Here is a 21883-nt window from a genome sequence, read left to right as displayed (position 1 = left end):
AAGCGCATTTGACATAAATCAAAAAGAGTTGTGAACCATTACGTGATTGGATATCTGAAATAAAGATCAACCAATGCCTTCCCAGTTCTCAACATCGCTTTGGCGGAATTTTTGAAGGAAGTCGCAGTTCAGGTTTTTGTTTTGAAAAAGTTCTTCGTCAAAATAGAAGCGGCATGCATTAGAGGAAGACGGTAGGTAATAAGCAATCAAGCAAATAAGATAGAGAAACCATAACCAAGCAGGTTGCCATTGCGATACTGGACTTTTCAAACACCATAGTCCATGGACACTATTCCTCTCCACAATTACAGACAACTCTGAAAAGTAGAAAAAATACAGGACCCGGAAAAACCCCCATGCATAGTGACAGTGACTTAAGAGAACCACAGGAAATAGTTATATGTCCTATTCTCTTTCTGTGTTGCATGAACGACCTGCCAGAAACGCTGAAGTCTCTGTTCGTTTTGTTTTTGTTGACCACTGCTTATTATACAGAGATCAACAATGATGAAGTAGTTTTTCATCTCTTCATTTTGATACCTATATAATATACGGTTATTTCTTCACATTACATTTGAGTTTTTGACATGTTTACATGCATACTACTGTATGTGACGGAGGTGATAATTTTCAATATCTCTGTTTTGCTTACTTGGGGACATCAGAGACATATATAACGCATGTGATATATATACGTCTCTAGGGACATATAGCCTTTTACCAGGGACGTATATGACAGTCATATACATCCCTGCTTTTACTTATATGTCTCTATATGGCTTTGTGGGAAAAGGCAATTTAAGATGTATCTAAAGGAAGCTGGTGTTTTAATAAGGTCAGGTTATATACTTACACTTGAGGGATTCCCCAGGAAATCTTCCCCAAGTTCTCCAGGAATAATGGTTATACTTGTACAGCAAGGCTAAGACAAAGTGTATCCATTGTCATCACCCACTACTCTACCAGCTGGGGCAAAGAAGCATGCTCTGTCAGCTGAGTTACAGATCAAAGACCATGTTTAATACTGCACAAACCATACTGACTTAATCATTTTGAACCATCAATATATCATCGGCTCTTACAAACTGGACTAGTGTGACAAATTAAGTCTAACAGAGGTCATTATTTTCCTCATTGCTTCTGTTCACAGTCCACTTACCGCATCATAACTTGTCAAAGATTCACTTACAGACAATATTATGAACTGTGACCATTGAGCATCATATTTTTCATAGCTGTAATACATTGAGAATATGTTTTTTAATTTTCAGAAGCAGTGTTCGGCAGACTTGTTATCAATCATGCCGAGAGGAAAAGCTGCAGCGGCAAGTGGTGGTAAATTATCTCATTTCCTCAAAAAAGATCAGAAGGAAACTTTAGTATAACTTTCTGTCTGTGTGTACCTGTTTGAAAAATCATGGTTATAGAGACCATATATATATATATAGTCATTTTATATTCAAAAGTCAAAGGTTAGTGTCACTGTTTCTACATCACACAAATACTCTGGAATTCAAAACCTTAGCTTATGACTCCAATGTGGACTATGAAATATCAGTACATATCACACTGTGAAACCTTGTATTTAGTTGCCTCCTATTTCAGATATTGCAGAAGCTGTTGTAGTTATCATATTGAAATCAGATTTGTAATTACAGTAAGGGGATCCAATGTTATCATGTAGAATCCTTTCTTCCCCTGTGAAATTAATCAAAATATTACCAATATCAGGAGCTAAAAAGCCCAGAGGACCTAAAGCTCAGAAATTGCCAGACTCATTTGCACCTGGAACAATTCTAAGAGACCTACGCAAAAAGGAATGGCAACTTGGGAAGGAGATTGGGCAGGGAGGATTTGGTCTCATTTATCTGGGTAAGACAAATAAATTATGTAGAAAATGGTTCATATTTTTACTTAATGTTTATTTCCAGTAATTGATGAAATAATTTAATTTGGTAAAATGTGCAGTTTAAACTTTTTTTTATATATAAATGAAACTCATGAGGAAGGGTTTCCATATGTGTTTGATTATTATGAAATAAAATAATTTATTGACAACTGTTCATGTCAACTTTTGGTACTAAGACTGCTGAAATCTATTTCTTTTTTGTAGCATTATCAACTTTTTCTTTTTCCTTTGATAAACCCACCCTTGCAATTTTGGGATTTTATGTTGTTTCCTGGGTTTATTCCAGGATCTACCTTTGAAATGCTTTCTTCCAGTTATCTTGTCTTTCATCTGTTCAGACCAAGTGTTGTTTTGTTGTTTTTTTTACATGAACAATTGTGTATTTCAACCCAGTAAAAAGGAGGTTTGAAAATTGTGCTGTCTCCTGGAGCTTTTGTATGTTTTGGCCGATTGTTGTTTTGTTGGGTTTTTTTGGTGATATGTTCCAAAGTCATCTGCTATATGTCTATAGACTGAACTGTTGAATGATTTCTTTGTACTGGTGGTAAATCACATTAGCTATAAGATGTCTATAGACTGAACTGTTGAATGATTTCTTTGTACTGATGGTAAATCACATTAGCTATAAGATGTCTATAGACTGAACTGTTGAATGATTTCTTTGTACTGGTGGTAAATCACATTAGCTATAAGATGTAGACATTTGTCTATAGACTGAACTGTTGAATGATTTCTTTGTACTGGTGGTAAATCACATTAGCTATAAGATGTCTATAGACTGAACTGTTGAATGATTTCTTTGTACTGGTGGTAAATCACATTAGCTATAAGATGTCTATAGACTGAACTGTTGAATGATTTCTTTGTACTGATGGTAAATCACATTAGCTATAAGATGTCATTTGTCTATAGACTGAACTGTTGAATGATTTCTTTGTACTGGTGGTAAATCACATTAGCTATAAGATGTAGACATGTCTATGGTGGTAAATCACATTAGCTATAAGATGTCTGAACTGTTGAATGATTTCTTTGTACTGGTGGTAAATCACATTAGCTATAAGATGTCATATAGACTGAACTGTTGAATGATTTCTTTGTACTGGTGGTAAATCACATTAGCTATAAGATGTAGACATTTGTCTATAGACTGAACCGTTGAATGATTTCTTTGTACTGGTGGTAAATCACATTAGCTATAAGATGTCTATAGACTGAACTGTTGAATGATTTCTTTGTACTGGTGGTAAATCACATTAGCTATAAGATGTCTATAGACTGAACTGTTGAATGATTTCTTTGTACTGGTGGTAAATCACATTAGCTATAAGATGTAGACATTTGTCTATAGACTGAACTGTTGAATGATTTCTTTGTACTGGTGGTAAATCACATTAGCTATAAGATGTAGACATTTGTCTATAGACTGAACTGTTGAATGATTTCTTTGTACTGGTGGTAAATCACATTAGCTATAAGATGTAGACTATAGACTGAACTGTTGAATGATTTCTTTGTACTGGTGGTAAATCACATTAGCTATAAGATGTAGACATTTGTCTATAGACTGAACTGTTGAATGATTTCTTTGTGCTGGTGGTAAGTTACATTAGCTATAAGATGTAGACATTTGTCTATAGACTGAACTGTTGAATGATTTCTTTGTGCTGGTGGTAAGTTACATTAGCTATAAGATGTAGACTAAGATGTCTATAGACTGTCTATAGACTGAACTGTTGAATGATTTCTTTGTACTGGTGGTAAATCACATTAGCTATAAGATGTAGACATTTGTCTATAGACTGAACTGTTGAATGATTTCTTTGTACTGGTGGTAAATCACATTAGCTATAAGATGTAGACATTTGTCTATAGACTGAACTGTTGAACTGTTGAATGATTTCATTTGTAATGATTTCTTTGTACTGGTGGTAAATCACATTAGCTATAAGATGTCTATAGATTGAACTGTTGATTTGTACTGGTGGTAAATCACATTAGCTATAAGTGTCTATAGACTGAACTGTTGAATGATTTCTTTGTACTGGTGGTAAATCACATTAGCTATAAGATGTAGACATTTGTCTATAGACTGAACTGTTGAATGATTTCTTTGTACTGGTGGTAAATCACATTAGCTATAAGATGTCTATAGATTGAACTGTTGAATGATTTCTTTCACATTACTGGTGGTAAATCACATTAGCTATAAGATGTAGACATTTGTTAAAGAATGAACTGTTGAATGATTTCTTTGTACTGGTGGTAAATCACATTAGCTATAAGATGTCTTTATAGACTATTGAACTGTTGAATGATTTCTTTGTACTGGTGGTAAATCACATTAGCTATAAGATGTCTAGACAACTGTTGTGATTTCTTTGTACTGGTGGTAAATCACATTAGCTAACTGTTGATTTTCTTTGAACTGTTGAATGATTTCTTTGTACTGGTGGTAAATCACATTAGCTATAAGATGTCTATAGATTGAACTGTTGAATGATTTCTTTGTACTGGTGGTAAATCACATTAGCTATAAGATGTAGACATTTGTCTATAGACTGAACTGTTGAATGATTTCTTTGTACTGGTGGTAAATCACATTAGCTATAAGATGTCTATAGACTGAACTGTTGAATGATTTCTTTGTACTGGTGGTAAATCACATTAGCTATAAGATGTAGACATTTGTCTATAGACTGAACTGTTGAATGATTTCTTTGTACTGGTGGTAAATCACATTAGCTATAAGATGTCTGTTGAATGATTTCTTTGTATAGACTGAACTGTTGAATGATTTCTTTGTACTGGTGGTAAATCACATTAGCTATAAGATGTAGACATTTGTCTATGTAGGCTGAACTGTTGAATGATTTCTTTGTACTGGTGGTAAATCACATTAGCTATAAGATGTAGACATTTGTCTATAGACTGAACTGTTGAATGATTTCTTTGTACTGGTGGTAAATCACATTAGCTATAAGATGTAGACATTTGTCTATAGACTGAACTGTTGAATGATTTCTTTGTACTGGTGGTAAATCACATTAGCTATAAGATGTCTATAGATTGAACTGTTGAATGATTTCTTTGTACTGGTGGTAAATCACATTAGCTATAAGATGTCTATAGACTGAACTGTTGAATGATTTCTTTGTACTGGTGGTAAATCACATTAGCTATAAGATGTAGACATTTGTCTATGTAGGCTGAACTGTTAAATGATTTCTTTGTACTGGTGGTAAATCACATTAGCTATAAGATGTAGACATTTGTCTATGTAGGCTGAACTCTACCTGAAGACTTTTTGTAATGTATTGTTTCTACAAAGATTGTTTTCCCTTTGTTTTCCAGCCAATGAAATTGGATGTCCAGTGGAAGCAAATGCTCCATATGTTGTAAAAATTGTAAGTTTGACAATATAGTGTGGTAGATCGATTAAAACTTGATACCAGAAGTGAATTTAACTTGAGTTAGCTCTAGAGACCAATGTAAGATAAATTTTACTAATACAGATGTATAATAAATCTCCCAATCTTGGTGATCCCTCCCAATTCTCTTTGTTATACATCTTTAGATACAGATTCTGTAGATTATACATGTACATAAGATAGGGATATCTTGTCATGTCAGGCACTGAAATTGAGAAGCTAATTATCTCAACTCTGTATGTCGTTATATTAAAATATATATTTCAGGGTTATCAGGAATAATAAACTGAACACATGAAATGTTTATATTATTTCAGACAGATGTGTAATACATGTCATATCAACTAGAGTTTATTGCACCAGACAGATTGGTATTACACAGGTGGAAGTGTAGCAGTGTGCTGTGGAAAAACTTATCATGTTATATTTCCTTTATTTTCAGGAGCCACATTCCAACGGACCATTGTTTTGTGAACTCCATTATTATCAAAGAGTGGCAAAAGCAGACATGAGTAAGATGTGTTTTTAGCTCATCTAGTCTGAAGGATTGGTGAGATTATGCCATGGTATGGCATCCGTTGTCAATTAACTTTTTTTTCCTTAAAGATCTCTACAAGTCATGAATGACGAAACAGATTTTGACCAAATTTTGTTAGAAGCATCCCTGGGGGAAGGAGAACCATGTTTGTATAATATTGGTTCTATGCCCCAGGGGTCTGATAGGCTGACCAAACATGGGAAATTTAGCATGTTCTTTAAAATCCCTCTTCTTCTGCAGAAATAATGGGATTTTGCCCAGATTTGGTCTGAAGCATCCACGGGTGAATTTGAATCAGTTTTGTATAAATGGTGGGTTTCAGTCCCTTTGAAGGGGAGGGGCAGGGGCCCAAGTAGTGAAAAAGAGAAAATTCTTTAAAACCCTACCCCTACTTCAGGAATTATTGGATTTTGCCCAAATTTGGTCAGAAGCATCCTTTACAGTGGGTCTTGGCTCTCTGGGGAAGAACTGGTGGGACAGAATAGGGGAAAAGCGAAATCTTTAAAATCTACTCTTCCTGTAGGAATGATTGGATTTTGGATTTTGCCCAAATTTGCTCCGAAGCATTCTTGGGTAAAGGGGAATCAATTTTGTTTAAATGGTGAGTATTGACCCCCTGACCCCCTTGGAGGGGGTGAGGCTCAATAGGGAAAATAAAGCATCTGCATTAATACCCATCTTCTCCCTGTAGGAATTTCAGGATTCTGTTCCGGTGTGGTCTGAAGCATGCTTTGGTGAAGCAGTTTGGTATAAATTGTGGGTCTCTGCCTCCTTGTTGGGACAGAAGGGGCAGGACCCAATCTGTAAAACAGAGCAAATTCCTGAAATTTCTGCTCCCCCTGTAAGTATGATAATGGACTTAGCCCAAATTTGTTTTGAAGCAACCTTTGCTGAAGTGAAATAATTTTTATGTAAAAAGATGGTCACAGGACCGTTTGGGGTGGGAGGGGATTGACCCAGTAGGTAAAAGTTTTTTTGGGGCTTTTTTTTTCAATTTATCATTTTCAATAGAAATGCTTCAGTGTTGTCCCAATTTGGTCAAAGTATGGTTGGATGAAGGGAATCTAATTTGTATAAACAGTAGGATGGGGCAGGAGAGACGAGTAAAATATGGGAAATAGAGAAAATATTTAAAATCCTTCAGTAGGAATGCTTGGATGCTGTCCTTATATGGTCTGTAGCATGCTTGGGTGAAGAGGACTCAATTTGTATAAATGATTAGTCTTTGTACTGTGGAGGAGGTAGGGTAGGGTCCAATAGGGGAAATAGAAGAGTTCTTCAAAATCCTTCTTATTCTGTAGAAATAACAGGATTCTGTCTCAGTTTGGTCTGAAGCATACACGGGTAAAGGGAAAGCCGTTTTGTATAAATGATCGGTCTCTGCCCTCTGGTTTTCAGGAAATTCTCCAAAGTTTTGTTGATGTAACTAAAATTTGACATTCAGTGTAAACACTGAAGATATAGACAGAAAGTATGTCCTATCAGTAGTGCATTTAGATTGCTGATTTCAATCTATCATTTAACAGATATTTACTCAAATAGACAATGTTGCCATGCTGTTTTCCCAAAGTTTCAAGAAACATTCCTGAAAGTGATATCTGACACATTACAAACTAATAACCTTGAAGATGCCATTTAAAGACACAGCAGCTAGCTAATTTTAATTGACAGAAAAATAATCTCCTGTTTTAGATGCGCTAAAGATGATAGCAAGCCCCCGTGCTGTATTTGATTTTATCTTTAGAGGGTCTACACCATGCTGTACCACATAGTACTGTTGGTTACATTTTATCTTTAGAGGGTCTACACCATGCTGTACCACATAGTACTGTTGGTTACATTTTACCTTTAGAGGGTCTACACCATGCTGTACCACATAGTACTGTTGGTTACATTTTATCTTTAGAGGGTCTACACCATGTACTACTATGTAGTACTGCTGGTTACATTTTATCTTTAGAGGGTCTACACCATGCTGTACCACATAGTACTGTTGGTTACATTTTATCTTTAGAGGGTCTACACCATGTACTACTATGTAGTACTGCTGGTTACAAGTACTAATAATTTAGTCGTTGTCACTAAAATTATTTGCTGCATTTACGAAAAATTGAAAGTCAAATGGAAGCATTTCATGTTTCACTCCTGATTGTATGTGGATATTTTGTGGAAGTTAGTTAGCTGACAGATGGTACAGGATAGTAAAAATACAGAAGCAAACACTAAGTTTCTATGATGACAAAATGTTTTTATTCATTAGATATGCATGTATGTTTGACATGAAAGACAATACACTAACGAACCATTAGTGAATCGCCATCTTCTTTACCACATTTTTTAAAGTTGAATCATGGAAAAAAGAAAAGAAGCAAAAATATCTTGGAGTGCCAAAGTTTATTGCCACTGGTTCATATATACGTGACAACACACAGTTCAGATTCATGGTCATGGAGAGGTTTGGCTCAGATGTACAGAAGCTATTTGAAGGTGCAGGGAAACGCTTTGAAACACATACAGTGTACTGCCTGGCACTAAGGATGGTGAGTGTTACCAGAAGGATTGGGATCAGATAGAAGATACAACTTTCATTGAAGTCATATAGTCCTGTTACTTGTATTTTGTCCTTGATGCTGACTTCCTTTTCTTATTTTGTAGAACTGCTTATTGTAAAATCACTGTTTGAATACCAGCAGGAAAACTTACAGAATGTATTTTCGTTTTATATTCAAAACACTTTCAAATACCATTGTCTCTGTATGTAAAACTTACATGTATTTGGATCTGTGATTGAGAGTCACTGTGACAATTGGTAAGAGCAGAAGGTATAAGAGAGACATGGATTTCATCTTTTCATTAAAACAACAAATATAATCACGATGCATTTTCTTCCAATGACAACATTTTCTTACTGAATGTTTTACTAATTTTTGACAGATTGATGCTTTGGAGTATATACACCACAATTCTTATGTCCATGCAGACATCAAGGCATCCAATATGTTACTTGGGTTTAGTGCAGGCAAACAACAACCTAATGAGGTAAGACTATTTTGGGGTTTAGTGCAGGCAAACAACCTGGTAATGTAAGACCAGTTTGGGGTTTAGTGCAGGCAAACAACCTGATGAGGTAAGACTATTTTGGGGTTTAGTGCAGGCAAACAACAACCTGATGAGGTAAGACCAGGTTGGGGTTTAGTGCAGGCAAACAACAACCTGATGAGGTAAGGCCAGGTTGGGGTTAAGTGAGGCAAACAACAACCTGATGAGGTAAGACCAGTTTGGGGTTCAGTGCAAACAAACAACAACCTGATGAGGTAAGACCAGTTTGGGGTTAAGTGCAGGCAAACAACAACCTGATGAGGAAAGACCAGTTTGGGGTTTAGTGCAAACAAACAACAACCTGATGAGGAAAGACCAGGTTGTGGTTTAGTGCAGGCAAACAACAACCTGATGATGTAAGACCAGGTTGGGGTTAAGTGAGGCAAACAACAACCTGATGAGGTAAGACCAGTTTGGGGTTAAGTGCAGGCAAACAACAACCTGATTGGGTAAGACCAGGTTGTGGTTTAGTGCAGGCAAACAACAACCCTGATGAGGTAAGACCAGGTTGTGGTTTAGTGCAGGCAAACAACAACCTGATTGGGTAAGACCAGGTTGTGGTTTAGTGCAGGCAAACAACAACCCTGATGAGGTAAGACCAGTTTACTGGTCATTTAGCAATAAGCTGTTGTCTGATAGTAAGCAGTTAAATGGTGCATGATAAGTTACGACATATGATCTCTTTGATTTTGTCACAGAATGAATAAAACCATATATTTTTACATTAGGTTTTCTTAGTGGACTATGGCCTTGCTGTCAAGTATGAGAAAGATGGTGTACATAAACCATATAAAGAGGACAAAAGGATGGCTCACGATGGTACCATTGAATTCACAAGTACTGATGCTCACCTTGGTGTAGGTAGGTATGACACTCAGCTGGTTGTAGGTAGGTGTGACACTCACGTGGATGTAGGTAGGTGTGACACTCACCAAGATGTAAGTCAGTATGACACTCACCTGGATGTAGGTAGGTGTGACACTCACCTGGATGTAGGTAGGTGTGACACTCACCTGGGTGTAGGTAGGTGTGACACTCACCAGGATATAGGTAGGTGTGACACTCACCAGGATGTAGGTAGGTGTGACACTCACCTAGGTGTAGGTAGGTGTGACACTCACCAGGATGTAGGTAGGTGTGACACTCACCTGGGTGTAGGTAGGTGTGACACTCAGCTGGTTGTAGGTAGGTGTGACACTCACCTTGATGTAGGTAGGTGTGACACTCACCTGGATGTAGGTAGGTGTGACACTCACCTAGGTGTAGGTTGGTGTGACACTCACCAGGATGAAGGTAGGTGTGACATTCACCTGGATGTAGGTAGGTGTGACACTCACCTAGGTGTAGGTTGGTGTGACACTCACCAGGATGAAGGTAGGTGTGACACTCACCTGGGTATGTGGTAGGTGTGAGGTAGGTGTGACACTCACCTGGTGTATAGGTAGGTGTGACACTCACACTCACCTTGATGTAGGTAGGTGTGACACTCACCAGGATGTAGGTAGGTGTGACACTCACCTAGGTGTAGGTTGGTGTGACACTCACCAGGATGAAGGTAGGTGTGACACTCACCTGGGTATAGGTAGGTGTGACACTCAGCTGGTTGTAGGTAGGTGTGACACTCACCTTGATGTATGTAGGTGTGACACTCACCAGGATGTAGGTAGGTGTGACACTCGGCTGGTTGTAGGTAGGTGTGACACTCACCTTGATGTAGGTAGGTATGACACTCAGCTGGTTGTAGGTAGGTGTGACACTCACCTGGGTGTAGGTAGGTGTGACACTCACCTGGATGTAGGTAGGTGTGACACTCACCAGGATGTAGGTAGGTGTGACACTCACCAGGATGTAGGTAGGTGTGACACTCACCTGGATGTAGGTAGGTGTGACACTCACCAGGATGTAGGTAGGTGTGTTACTCACCTGGATGTAGGTAGGTGTGACACTCACCTGGATGTAGGTAGGTGTGACACTCACCTGGATGGAGGTAGGTGTGTTACTCACCAAGATGTAAGTAGGTATGACACTCACCTGGATGTAGGTAGGTGTGACACTCACCTGGATGTAGGTAGGTGTGACACTCAATAGGATGTAGGTAGGTGTGTTACTCACCTAGATGTATGTAGGTGTGACACTCACCAGGATGTAAGTAGGTATGACACTCAGCTGGGTGTAGATGTTTGAAGGTAGGACACTCAACCTCGATGTATTTAGGTACGACAACAATATCACATCACAACATTTACAGCAGAATAAAGTTTATGTAGCTGTACTTGGGAATGTCTTGTAAAATTCAAGGGAAAAAAATGTTCAGGGAAGTTGTACAATGGAATGAAGTGAGGATCACATTGTACAAAGTTTGTACAAAAGATACCCTAGTGAATAGCACAATTTCATATTAAAATTTGGATACAGCACAGCGAAACAATGAACTAAACTGCATCATACAGCTGTTTTGTCCTTCTAGGACTCCTCAGTGATGCTAAGAACCTAAAATTTGAACCCTAGGAGGCGACTAAGAAAAATCCCAAGTGATAGAAAGAAAAGTCAAAATTTAGACAGGAAGTGCAGCAGCCCCATAATTAGATGAAGTTCATAATTTTCATATATCAGACAATTTAAGAATAATGTCAAGTACATGTGTATTTTCTGAGTGAATTTGAATGTGGCAAGCAAGTTATGGCAAATTTCAAGTCCACCAGCAGTGTCTACCAACTGCTATCATAAAGATTGTACAAAAGACACACAAGTTAATAGCACCTTTTCATAATTTAGAGTGAGATACAGTAGAGTCAAACTATGAATTAAACTGCATCATACAGCTGTTTAAGATCACTATATTACTCTTCTTCTTTGCATTCTTCCTTCAGCACCATCACGTCGTGGTGACATGGAGATTTTGGGTTTCTGTCTGCTACAGTGGCTGTGTGGCCGTCTTCCATGGGAAACCAACCTGGCTAACAGCGACTTTGTAGCTGCGGAGAAGTTTAAGTGAGTGTTTGTTCTTTTAAATTACCAATAATAATAATGCATATCCAAATTCAAGATTGATTTAACATCAAGAAGGAAAGCAGAAATTCTGAAAGCTGCATTCAGTGAATGAGAAAATTGATATTTCACCTGTAGATTCTTTGTTCATACCTTGGAAATAACAAATGCTGAACATTACTCTCCTTGTTTGCTATAATTTAGTTAGATTATCCTTTTTGGTCATTTTTTCTCAGTCCTTCACATTTTCTATATGCTGACTGAAACATTGTTTTAAGAGACCTAACTTAAGGGATAGAAGTTTGATGGGATATGTTAGTTTATACTTAGATTATAAATATTCTCTGTTGATGACAATACAATTAACAGTGGGTTCTAGAGACCATACAATACAGCTATCCCTGCACAGCTGAAAACCAGACTCTGGACAAGGGGGATATAGGGAAGTTACCAAGTGTATGCATGGTGCTTTGTACACAGTTATGTATGTAACAAATGGACTTGTCAGTGCTCTGTGGACTTCTTTCTTTGAGGACCAAACATCATACACTTATCCAATACTTCATCAGAGTTTGGTGTATCCTGTGGGAGCCTCAGACTACTCACACAGCCTCTTCACTTTTAAACAACATTTGGTTAGTGCAGCGTAAACAATGTAGGCCGCACTTACAAAAAATACAACACATTTTACAGTGAAGATTTTATTTTGTCTGCAACTTCAGGAATCTTAAAAACATGAAAAAAATACACAATGACATTACCTATGTTTTTGTTGGAATGCATGGGTGTAGGTGCCACAGTGGATGATACACTGTTATGTAAAAAATTCTGTGAAAATACAAGTAAGGGTACTAGACAAAATCTAGGTTTAGGTGAGATATCCCTGTCTTTGGTGCATTAATATGCTATTTCAGAAGAGCTTGACTTTAAGGACTGTAGGGTCAGTTTCACTGCTTTTAAAAGATCTCTTATCAGCAGTGGTAAAATGTAATCTTTTCTTGAGGAAATCTGATCAAATTCATACACTTACAAATCAAGGACTATAACACCTCGGACTTGTTCATATTTTCAAGGTTAAAAGGTTAAGAAAATCAATATCAGCCTTCAGTCCTTGAGGAGATTTGATCAAACATCACACACTTAAACTTATAAGGACCCAGATATCTTAGATAGGAGTGAATATCAGGGTTTTTTTTTGTTAAGACATTTCATGTTAGGACTCAAGTACATGTAACTTCATTGTTTGAGATAATATGATCAAACTTGATATTCTTATAGTGGACCATGATATATTTGAGTAGATTTAGGGTTGCAAGGTCAAGGTGATATTTTTAACATCCTTATCAACACTCTAGTAGCATCTTTCCTCAAGCGATTTTTATCTAACTTCCCATCTCCGAAAGGGTCATAAAATCCCATTGCATTGATCAAACTTCACACACTAAGTGATTTTTTATTGTGCATCAGTCAAGGTTGAATTCCAACGAGATTTGTGTTGTTCCAATTGCTTGTTGTTTTTGTGTTATAAACATAGATGTGTTCTGAAATCAGTTATTCTGTCTCATCCCAACAGATACACCAAAAACATCGCCAGTTTGATGAAGGTCTGTTTTAGTGATGGAAACATTCCTGGTAGGTACAGGGTACATTATAGCCAGATAGACAGACTGCTGTGTGTGTAAGACTTGTATACTGTATGTTAGATACAGGGTACATTATAACCAGATAGACAGACTGCTGTGTGTGTAAGACTTGTATACTGTACATTAGGTACAGGGTACATTATAACCAGACAGACAGACTGCTGTGTGTGTAAGACTTATATACTGTATGGTAGGTACAGGGTACATTAAAACCAGACAGACTGCTATGTGTGTTAGACTTGTATACTGTATGTTAGGTACAGGGTACATTATAACCAGACAGACAGACTGCTGTGTGTGTAAGACTTATATACTGTATGGTAGGTACAGGGTACATTAAAACCAGACAGACTGCTATGTGTGTTAGACTTGTATACTGTATGTTAGGTACAGGGTACATTATAACCAGACAGACAGACTGCTTTGTGTGTAAGACTTGTATACTGTATGTTAGGTACAGGGTACGTTATAACCAGACAGACGGAATGCCCTGTCTGCTTATATCCTTGATAATACTTTTAAGACAGCTATATACTCCTACTGAAGTAAATAGGTTGCATGTTTATTAATTGACTGTTTAAACAAATGTGTGAGAGTAGACTTAGATAAAGGAACATGAGAGCTATTTTGAGTCGGCTGTTATGATAGAGAAACATAAGGGAAATATTTTGTCCAGTGTTAAGATGAAGGAACATGAGTGCTGTATTTTGTCCAGTGTTAAGATGAAGGAACATGAGGGCAGTATTTTGTCCAGTGTTAAGATGATGTAACATGAAGACTATATTTTGTCCAGTGTTAAGATGAAAGAACATGAGGGCTGTATTTTGTCCAATGTTAAGATGAAGGAACATGAGGGCAGTATTTTGTCCAGTGTTAAGATGATGTAACATGAAGACTATATTTTGTCCAGTGTTAAGATGAAGGAACATGAGGGCTGTATTTTGTCCAGTGTTAAGATGAAGTAACATGAAGACTATATTTTGTTCAGTGTTAAGATGAAGGAACATGAGGGCTGTATTTTGTCCATTGTTAAGATGAAGGAACATGAGGGCAGTATTTTGTCCAGTGTTAAGGTGATGTAACATGAAGACTATATTTTGTCCAGTGTTAAGATGAAGGAACATGAGTGCAGTATTTTGTCCAGTGTTAAGATGAAGGAACATGAGGGCAGTATTTTGTCCAGTGTTAAGATGAAGGAACATGAGTGCTGTATTTTGTCCATTGTTAAGATGAAGGAACATGAGGGCTGTATTTTGTCCAATGTTAAGATGAAGGAACATGAGGGCAGTATTTTGTCCAGTGTTAAGATGATGTAACATGAAGACTATATTTTGTCCAGTGTTAAGATGAAGGAACATGAGGGCTGTATTTTGTCCATTGTTAAGATGAAGAAACATGAGGGCAGTGTTTTGTCCAGTGTTAAGATGAAGTAACATGAAGACTATATTTTGTACAGTGTTAAGATGAAGGAACATGAGGGCTGTATTTTGTCCATTGTTAAGATGAAGGAACATGAGGGCTGTATTTTGTCCAGTGTTAAGATGAAGGAACATGAGGGCAGTATTTTGTCCAGTGTTAAGATGATGTAACATGAAGACTATATTTTGTCCAGTGTTAAGATGAAGGAACATGAGTGCAGTATTTTGTCCAGTGTTAAGATGAAGGAACATGAGGGCAGTATTTTGTCCAGTGTTAAGATGAAGGAACATGAGTGCTGTATTTTGTCCATTGTTAAGATGAAGGAACATGAGGGCTGTATTTGGTCCATTGTTAAGATGAAGGAACATGAGGGCAGTATTTTGTCCAGTGTTAAGATGAAGGAACATGAGGGCAGTATTTTGTCCAGTGTTAAGATGAAGGAACATGAAAACTATTTTTTTCCACTGTAACTGTGATGATGTATGGATATCGGCCCATAAAAAACTTTGAGTGTCAGTTTGTGTAAGATGGCTGTATTAAAAACCAAAGCATATTTTATTCTTTTACAGATGAAGTACAAAAGTACTTTGAAATGGTTGAGAAATTACGATATGAAGAATGCCCAAACTATGACGGCATGAGGATGATATTTAGAAGAGGTCTTAAAAATCTTGGAGTAAAAGATGAATGGAAACTAGATTTACCCCTCAGCGGCCCTATCTCACCAAAGGTAGATATTTACCTGATTTTGTCTCACCAAAAGTATATATTTGTCTGATTTTATCTCACCAAAGGTAGATATTTGTCTGATTTTGTCTCACCAAAGGTAGATATATGTCTGATTTTGTCTCACCAAAGGTAGATATTTGTCTGATTTTGTCTCACTAAAGTAAATATTTGTCTGATTTTGTCTCACTAACAGTAGATATATGTCTGATTTTGTCTCACCAAAGGTAGATATTTACCTGATTTTGTCTCACCAAAGGTAGATATTTACCTGATTTTGTCTCACCAAAAGTATATATTTGTCTGATTTTGTCTCACCAAAGGTATATATTTGTCTGATTTTGTCTCATTAACGGTAGATATTTGTCTGATTTTGTCTCACCAAAGGTAGATATTTGTCTGATTTTGTCTCACTAAAGTAAATATTTACCTGATTTTGTCTCACCAAAGGTAGATTTTTGTCTCACTAAAGTAAATATTTGTCTGATTTTGTCTCACTAAAGTAAATATTTGTTTGATTTTGTCTCACTAACAGTAGATATATGTCTGATTTTGTCTCACCAAAGGTAGATATTTGTCTAATTTTGTCTCATCAAAGGTAGATATGTCTGTTTTTGTCTCATTAGCGGTAAATATTTGTCTGATTCTGTCTCACCAAAGTAGATATTTACCTGATTTTGTCTCACCAAAGGTAGATTTTTGTCTCACTAAAGTAAATATTTGTCTGATTTTGTCTCACTAACGGTAGATATTTGTCTGATTTTGTCTCACTAACGGTAGACATTGTCTGATTTCGTCTCACTTAAGTAAATATTTGTCTGATTTTGTCTCCCTAACGGTAGATATTTGTCTGATTTTGTCTCACTTATTGTAGACATTTTTCCTTTTGAGCATTTATTATCTGTAATCACATGTATACTGACAATATTAATATCACTGAAGAATAAGGATGATGTTATCCTATTTTCAGCATCAACATCAGAGACAGATGTCAGTCATTAGTAGGTTTTAATGTTAAAATGCTTTAATATAGTGTAAATCAATTTTCTTGTAAGATTCTTCATGATCTGTTCTTGTTAAAACAAACGTGATATACATTGATTTTATTACATATGACAATTTACCTTACAGTTCATCCCTAATCTATGTCAGTCACTAATGACACGTATCAGAGGGACATTAACAATATATGACAATTTACGTTACAGTTCATCCCTAATCTATGTCAGTCACTAATGACACGTATCAGACATTAACAATATATGACAATTTACCTTACAGTTCATCCCTAATCTATGTCAGTCACTAATGACACATATCAGAGGGACATTAACAATATATGACAATTTACCTTACAGTTCATCCCTAATCTATGTCAGTCACTAATGACATGTATCAGAAGGACATTAACAATATATGACAATTTACCTTACAGTTCATCCCTAATCTATGTCAGTCACTAATGACACTTATCAGAGGGACATTAACAATATATGACAATTTACCTTACAGTTCATCCCTAATCTATGTCAGTCACTAATGACACATATCAGAGGGACATTAACAATATATGACAATTTACCTTACAGTTCATCCCTAATCTATTTCAGTCACTGATAATGTCACATATCACATGTATAAGTAAACACAGATCAATCATGTCTTACAGACATATTTCTAGTGATCAGTACCTAGTTTGAAGGAATATAACTTGTGTCATTAAGAAATATGTTTTGCTGATACATCAAGAGGGGAGTGATGCTGTAACATTGTTAAATATTGAATAATTCCTAGTCGGTACATATTCTTTCACTGTGATATGTAGCAAAGTTTTAATTTTCATTGTCTGTATTGTTTACAGAAAGGAATAAAACGGAAAAGTACAGGAGTTGAGGTGTCTGCTTCCAAACCTAAACAAAAAGCTGTGGCTAAGACTTCATCTGCTGCTAAACAAAGGGAATCTACACCCAAGAGGAAAGTAGCAGCTACCAGTAGGAAAATATCAGGGGTCCAGTCTCCAAAGGTTGTGACATCTCCTAGGGCTGTGGCATCTCCCAGAACTGTGGCATCTCCTAGAAACATGGTGTCTTCAAAGGGAATTATCCCGGGCAACCCAACTAGGACTCCTAAATCACCAACAGGGGCTGCTATTAGGATGAAATCACCAGTTACCATCAATAGTGGAGGCAATAGTGATATGCCTGTCAAAAAAGGTTGGACATGTGGGATATCCTGACCTCAGCAGTCCTTGACCTCAAGGTTATCATATAAAGGTCACTGAACACCTGGATAACATTAACACTCCACATTTCTCCTTCAACTCATTGAAAAAATATCAAATCCCTCCATAAACACTCCATTCATTTTCTCTAACTCTAAGCAAACTAAAGACAAAATTCTCCAAACTTTCTTAAAGGGACAATTTAGTAACAAATATGAAAATGGTTACATACTGAACATATTTAGCTCTTAATGAAAGGTTACCTAAGCAGTAAGAAGACATGAAAATTTGTAGATGATGACCACTGTGGTGAAGTTTATTTCTAAGGAAAAGTTTAGATAATTTTAAGTATATCAGAAATAGCAACAATTGAGTGTTAAACCACAACCTAACAGTGAGAATGTGTAGCTGATGTACATGCAGTGGAAAGTTCATCTCACTTTGGCTTCAATAGGTCACAATGCAGAGTTATTACAGGAGATTTTACAATATTTTTGTACAAATTGTTTAACAAAAATAGCATGTAATTTTGGGACTGATCAGAAAAACAAAATGGTTGAAAGGCAACCATCTTGAAAGTTTGATCGCTTTTTCTAGATGAATCTTTCTTAAATTTCATATGTAGCTTTCCTTTGGTCCTTAGTTGTGCCGCTTTGATTTCGGGTCTAATCAGAAAAGCAAAATTGCCGATAGACAGCCATCTTAGATTTTGACTTTGAAAGTTTGTTATCACTATTTCTTGAGAACTACTCTATAGATCTTTCTCAAATTTCATGTAGACCTGTAGGGCTGGCAGAAGGGGATCTCTAAATGTAAGTGGGTGAAAACCAAGTAAAGACACGTATCATGCGTGACTATGTCTTCATTTTGTTTGGTGACAAACAACCAAGTAATGTCACAGAGCAAAGTCTGGATATTTAAGGCTGATGAAAACTCCACTCAATTTTCACAAAAAATGGATTTTAATCCTAAGCATTGATGGAATTACAAACATTCTTGTCAAATTTAGATTGATTATATGAGAGATATATACAGTGTAACTGGTATTGTATCAATCTGAGGTGATGTCTGAGAAATACGTTGTAACTGGTATTGTATCAATCTGAGGTGATGTCTGATATAGACAGTGTAACTGGTATTGTATCAATCTGAGGTGATGTCTGATATAGACAGTGTAACTGGTATTGTATCAATCTGAGGTGATGTCTGATATAGACAGTGTAACTGGTATTCTATCAATCTGAGGTGATGTCTGATATAGACAGTGTAACTGGTATTCTATCAATCTGAGGTGATGTCTGATATAGACAGTGTAACTGGTATTCTATCAATCTGAGGTGATGTCTGAGAAATATGTTGTAACTGGTATTGTATCAATCTGAGGTGATGTCTGATATAGACAGTGTAACTGGTATTGTATCAATCTGAGGTGATGTCTGATATAGACAGTGTAACTGGTATTGTATCAATCTGAGGTGATGTCTGATATAGACAGTGTAACTGGTATTGTATCAATCTGAGGTGATGTCTGATATAGACAGTATAACTGGTATTCTATCAATCTGAGGTGATGTCTGAGAAATACGTTGTAACTGGTATTGTATCAATCTGAGGTGATGTCTGAGAAATACGTTGTAACTGGTATTGTATCAATCTGAGGTGATGTCTGATATAGACAGTGTAACTGGTATTGTATCAATCTGAGGTGATGTCTGATATAGACAGTGTAACTGGTATTGTATCAATCTGAGGTGATGTCTGATATAGACAGTGTAACTGGTATTGTATCAATCTGAGGTGATGTCTGATATAGACAGTGTAACTGGTATTGTATCAATCTGAGGTGATGTCTGATATATACAGTGTAATGGTAACTGTTATTGTAACTGGTATTGTATCAATCTGAGGTGATGTCTGAGAAATACGTTGTAACTGGTATTGTATCAATCTGAGGTGATGTCTGATATAGACAGTGTAACTGGTATTGTATCAATCTGAGGTGATGTCTGAGAAATACGTGTAACTGGTATTGTATCAATCTGAGGTGATGTCTGATATAGACAGTGTAACTGGTATTGTATCAATCCGAGGTGATGTCTGATATAGACAGTGTAACTGGTATTGTATCAATCTGAGGTGATGTCTGATATAGACAGTGTAACTGGTATTGTATCAATCTGAGGTGATGTCTGATATAGACAGTGTAACTGGTATTGTATCAATCTGAGGTGATGTCTGACAAATACCTTGTAATTGGAATTCTCCTTGTTTTTGTTTTCTGCAGTTGTCCCAAGCAATAAAAAGATGAATTTCTGAAGGAATGTCTGAGAAGTCACATTTGATAAAATGCAACTTCTTATCATTGGCTTACAAGAAATCATGACCTAGTTTCAAATGAACTTTGTAATACATAGTGATACTCCATTAATTGTGTATGTACTATCAGAACATAAAGTCTTCCTGTCTTCTTTACAGTCACAACAACAAAGAGACGTGTGAAGAGGAGGAAAGTTGTAACAGTAGATGTGAGCATGCAGACTTCTCCACCCTGAGAACAAAACAAGAAAAATAATGTTATAATGGACTTGAGTGTGCTGCTAACTTGTCCACCCTGAGAACTAAACAACTGGAAAAGATTGTTACAATGGATATCAGCATGCTGATATTGCTGCCAAACCTGCACTACTATGTCATAGAAGGGACATAACTCTTGAGTATCATCTACATTTCTTCATGGAAGTTTATGATGACTGTTCAAACAGTGTAGATTATGTGCATGTCCAATTCTGATTTGTCGTCATATGGTTATTAAGGATGATCATTGTTTTATTGTTGTACTTGCCTGTCAAGGCTAGTTTTAGCTAATGTTTTATTAAATTTTGTTATCATTGTAAAATATTCAATGTGATCAGGGATTGTTGAAAGTTTTGTATTATAAGAAACTTTGCATTGTTCATTTGGAGAAAAGAGGTTTTACAGTATGTTTGAACTTTCCCTATATGTATATGATCATCAAATAACTGATCATTCTAAATTGTTATTTATATCCTAATGTCAAAGGTTACATGCTCTTTGATTACTATGGCAACATTGTAAAGATAAAGGACTCCAACAGTGTGGGACCATAGGTAGACAAAGTTTGCAGACTACCGGTAAATTACTGGTGAAGGACTCACAGTGTGGGACCATGTCACAACAACAAAGAGACGTGTGAAGAGGAGGTAAATTACTGGTGAAGGAATCACAGTGTGGGACCATAGGTAGACAAAGTTCGCAGACTACTGGTAAATTACTGGTGAAGGACTCACAGTGTGGGACCATAGGTAGACAAAGTTCGCAGACTATCAGTAAATTACTGGTGAAGGACTCACAGTGTGGGACCATAGGTAGACAAAGTTCGCAGACTACCGGTAAATTACTGGTGAAGGACTCACAGTGTGGGACCAGTTTATGATGACTGTTCAAACAGGTAAATTACTGGTGAAGGACTCACAGTGTGGGACCATAGGTTATTAAGGATGATCATTGTTTTATTGGTAAATTACTGGTGAAGGACTCACAGTGTGGGACCATAGGTAGACAAAGTTTGCAGACTACCGGTAAATTACTGGTGAAGGACTCACAGTGTGGGAAAGTTAGTATTAAAGAAACTTTGCAGGTAAATTACTGGTGAAGGACTCACAGTGTGGGACCATATGTATATGACATCAAATAACTATCATTCTAAATTGTTATTTATATCCTAATGTGGGAAAGGTTACAAAGTTCGATTACTACTGGTAAATTACTGGTGAAGGACTCACAGTGTGGGACCATAGGTAGACAAAGTTCGCAGACTACCGGTAAATTACTGGTGAAGGACTCACAGTGTGGGACCATAGGTAGACAAAGTTCGCAGACTACCGGTAA

At 36.7% G+C, this 21883-nt stretch overlaps 1 protein-coding gene across 1 annotated transcript; it reads left to right on the top strand.

The window, feature by feature from the left end:
* The first annotated feature begins 150 nt into the window (after positions 1-150).
* LOC132550533 (serine/threonine-protein kinase VRK1-like) lies at positions 151-20783 on the top strand. Its single transcript, XM_060214626.1, has 13 exons — positions 151-191; positions 1272-1335; positions 1732-1872; positions 5264-5316; positions 5783-5852; positions 8222-8418; positions 8813-8917; positions 9706-9838; positions 11848-11968; positions 13539-13597; positions 15597-15757; positions 17615-17950; positions 20448-20783. The coding sequence occupies exons 2-13, from the start codon at positions 1302-1304 to the stop codon at positions 20544-20546; spliced, it is 1509 nt and encodes a 502-aa protein (XP_060070609.1). The 5' UTR covers positions 151-191; positions 1272-1301; the 3' UTR covers positions 20547-20783.
* Positions 20784-21883: the final 1100 nt, after the last annotated feature.

The sequence above is a fragment of the Ylistrum balloti genome, unplaced genomic scaffold, assembly GCF_031769215.1.
Source record: "Ylistrum balloti isolate Yb309-2 unplaced genomic scaffold, AGI_CSIRO_Ybal_v1 Utg370126, whole genome shotgun sequence".
Lineage (NCBI taxonomy): Eukaryota > Metazoa > Mollusca > Bivalvia > Pectinida > Pectinidae > Ylistrum > Ylistrum balloti.
Note: the sequence above shows the minus strand (reverse complement) of the source record. Positions and strands in the feature narration are given on the sequence as shown.

Excerpts from the sequence above, each read along its gene's own strand:
- LOC132550533 (XM_060214626.1), top strand. The coding sequence starts at position 1,302 with ATGCCGAGAGGAAAAGCTGCAGCGGCAAGTGGTG. Across the intron at positions 8,918-9,705 it reads GCAAACAACAACCTAATGAG|GTTTTCTTAGTGGACTATGG; the intron begins GTAAGACTATTT and ends TTTTTACATTAG. Across the intron at positions 11,969-13,538 it reads GTAGCTGCGGAGAAGTTTAA|ATACACCAAAAACATCGCCA; the intron begins GTGAGTGTTTGT and ends TCATCCCAACAG.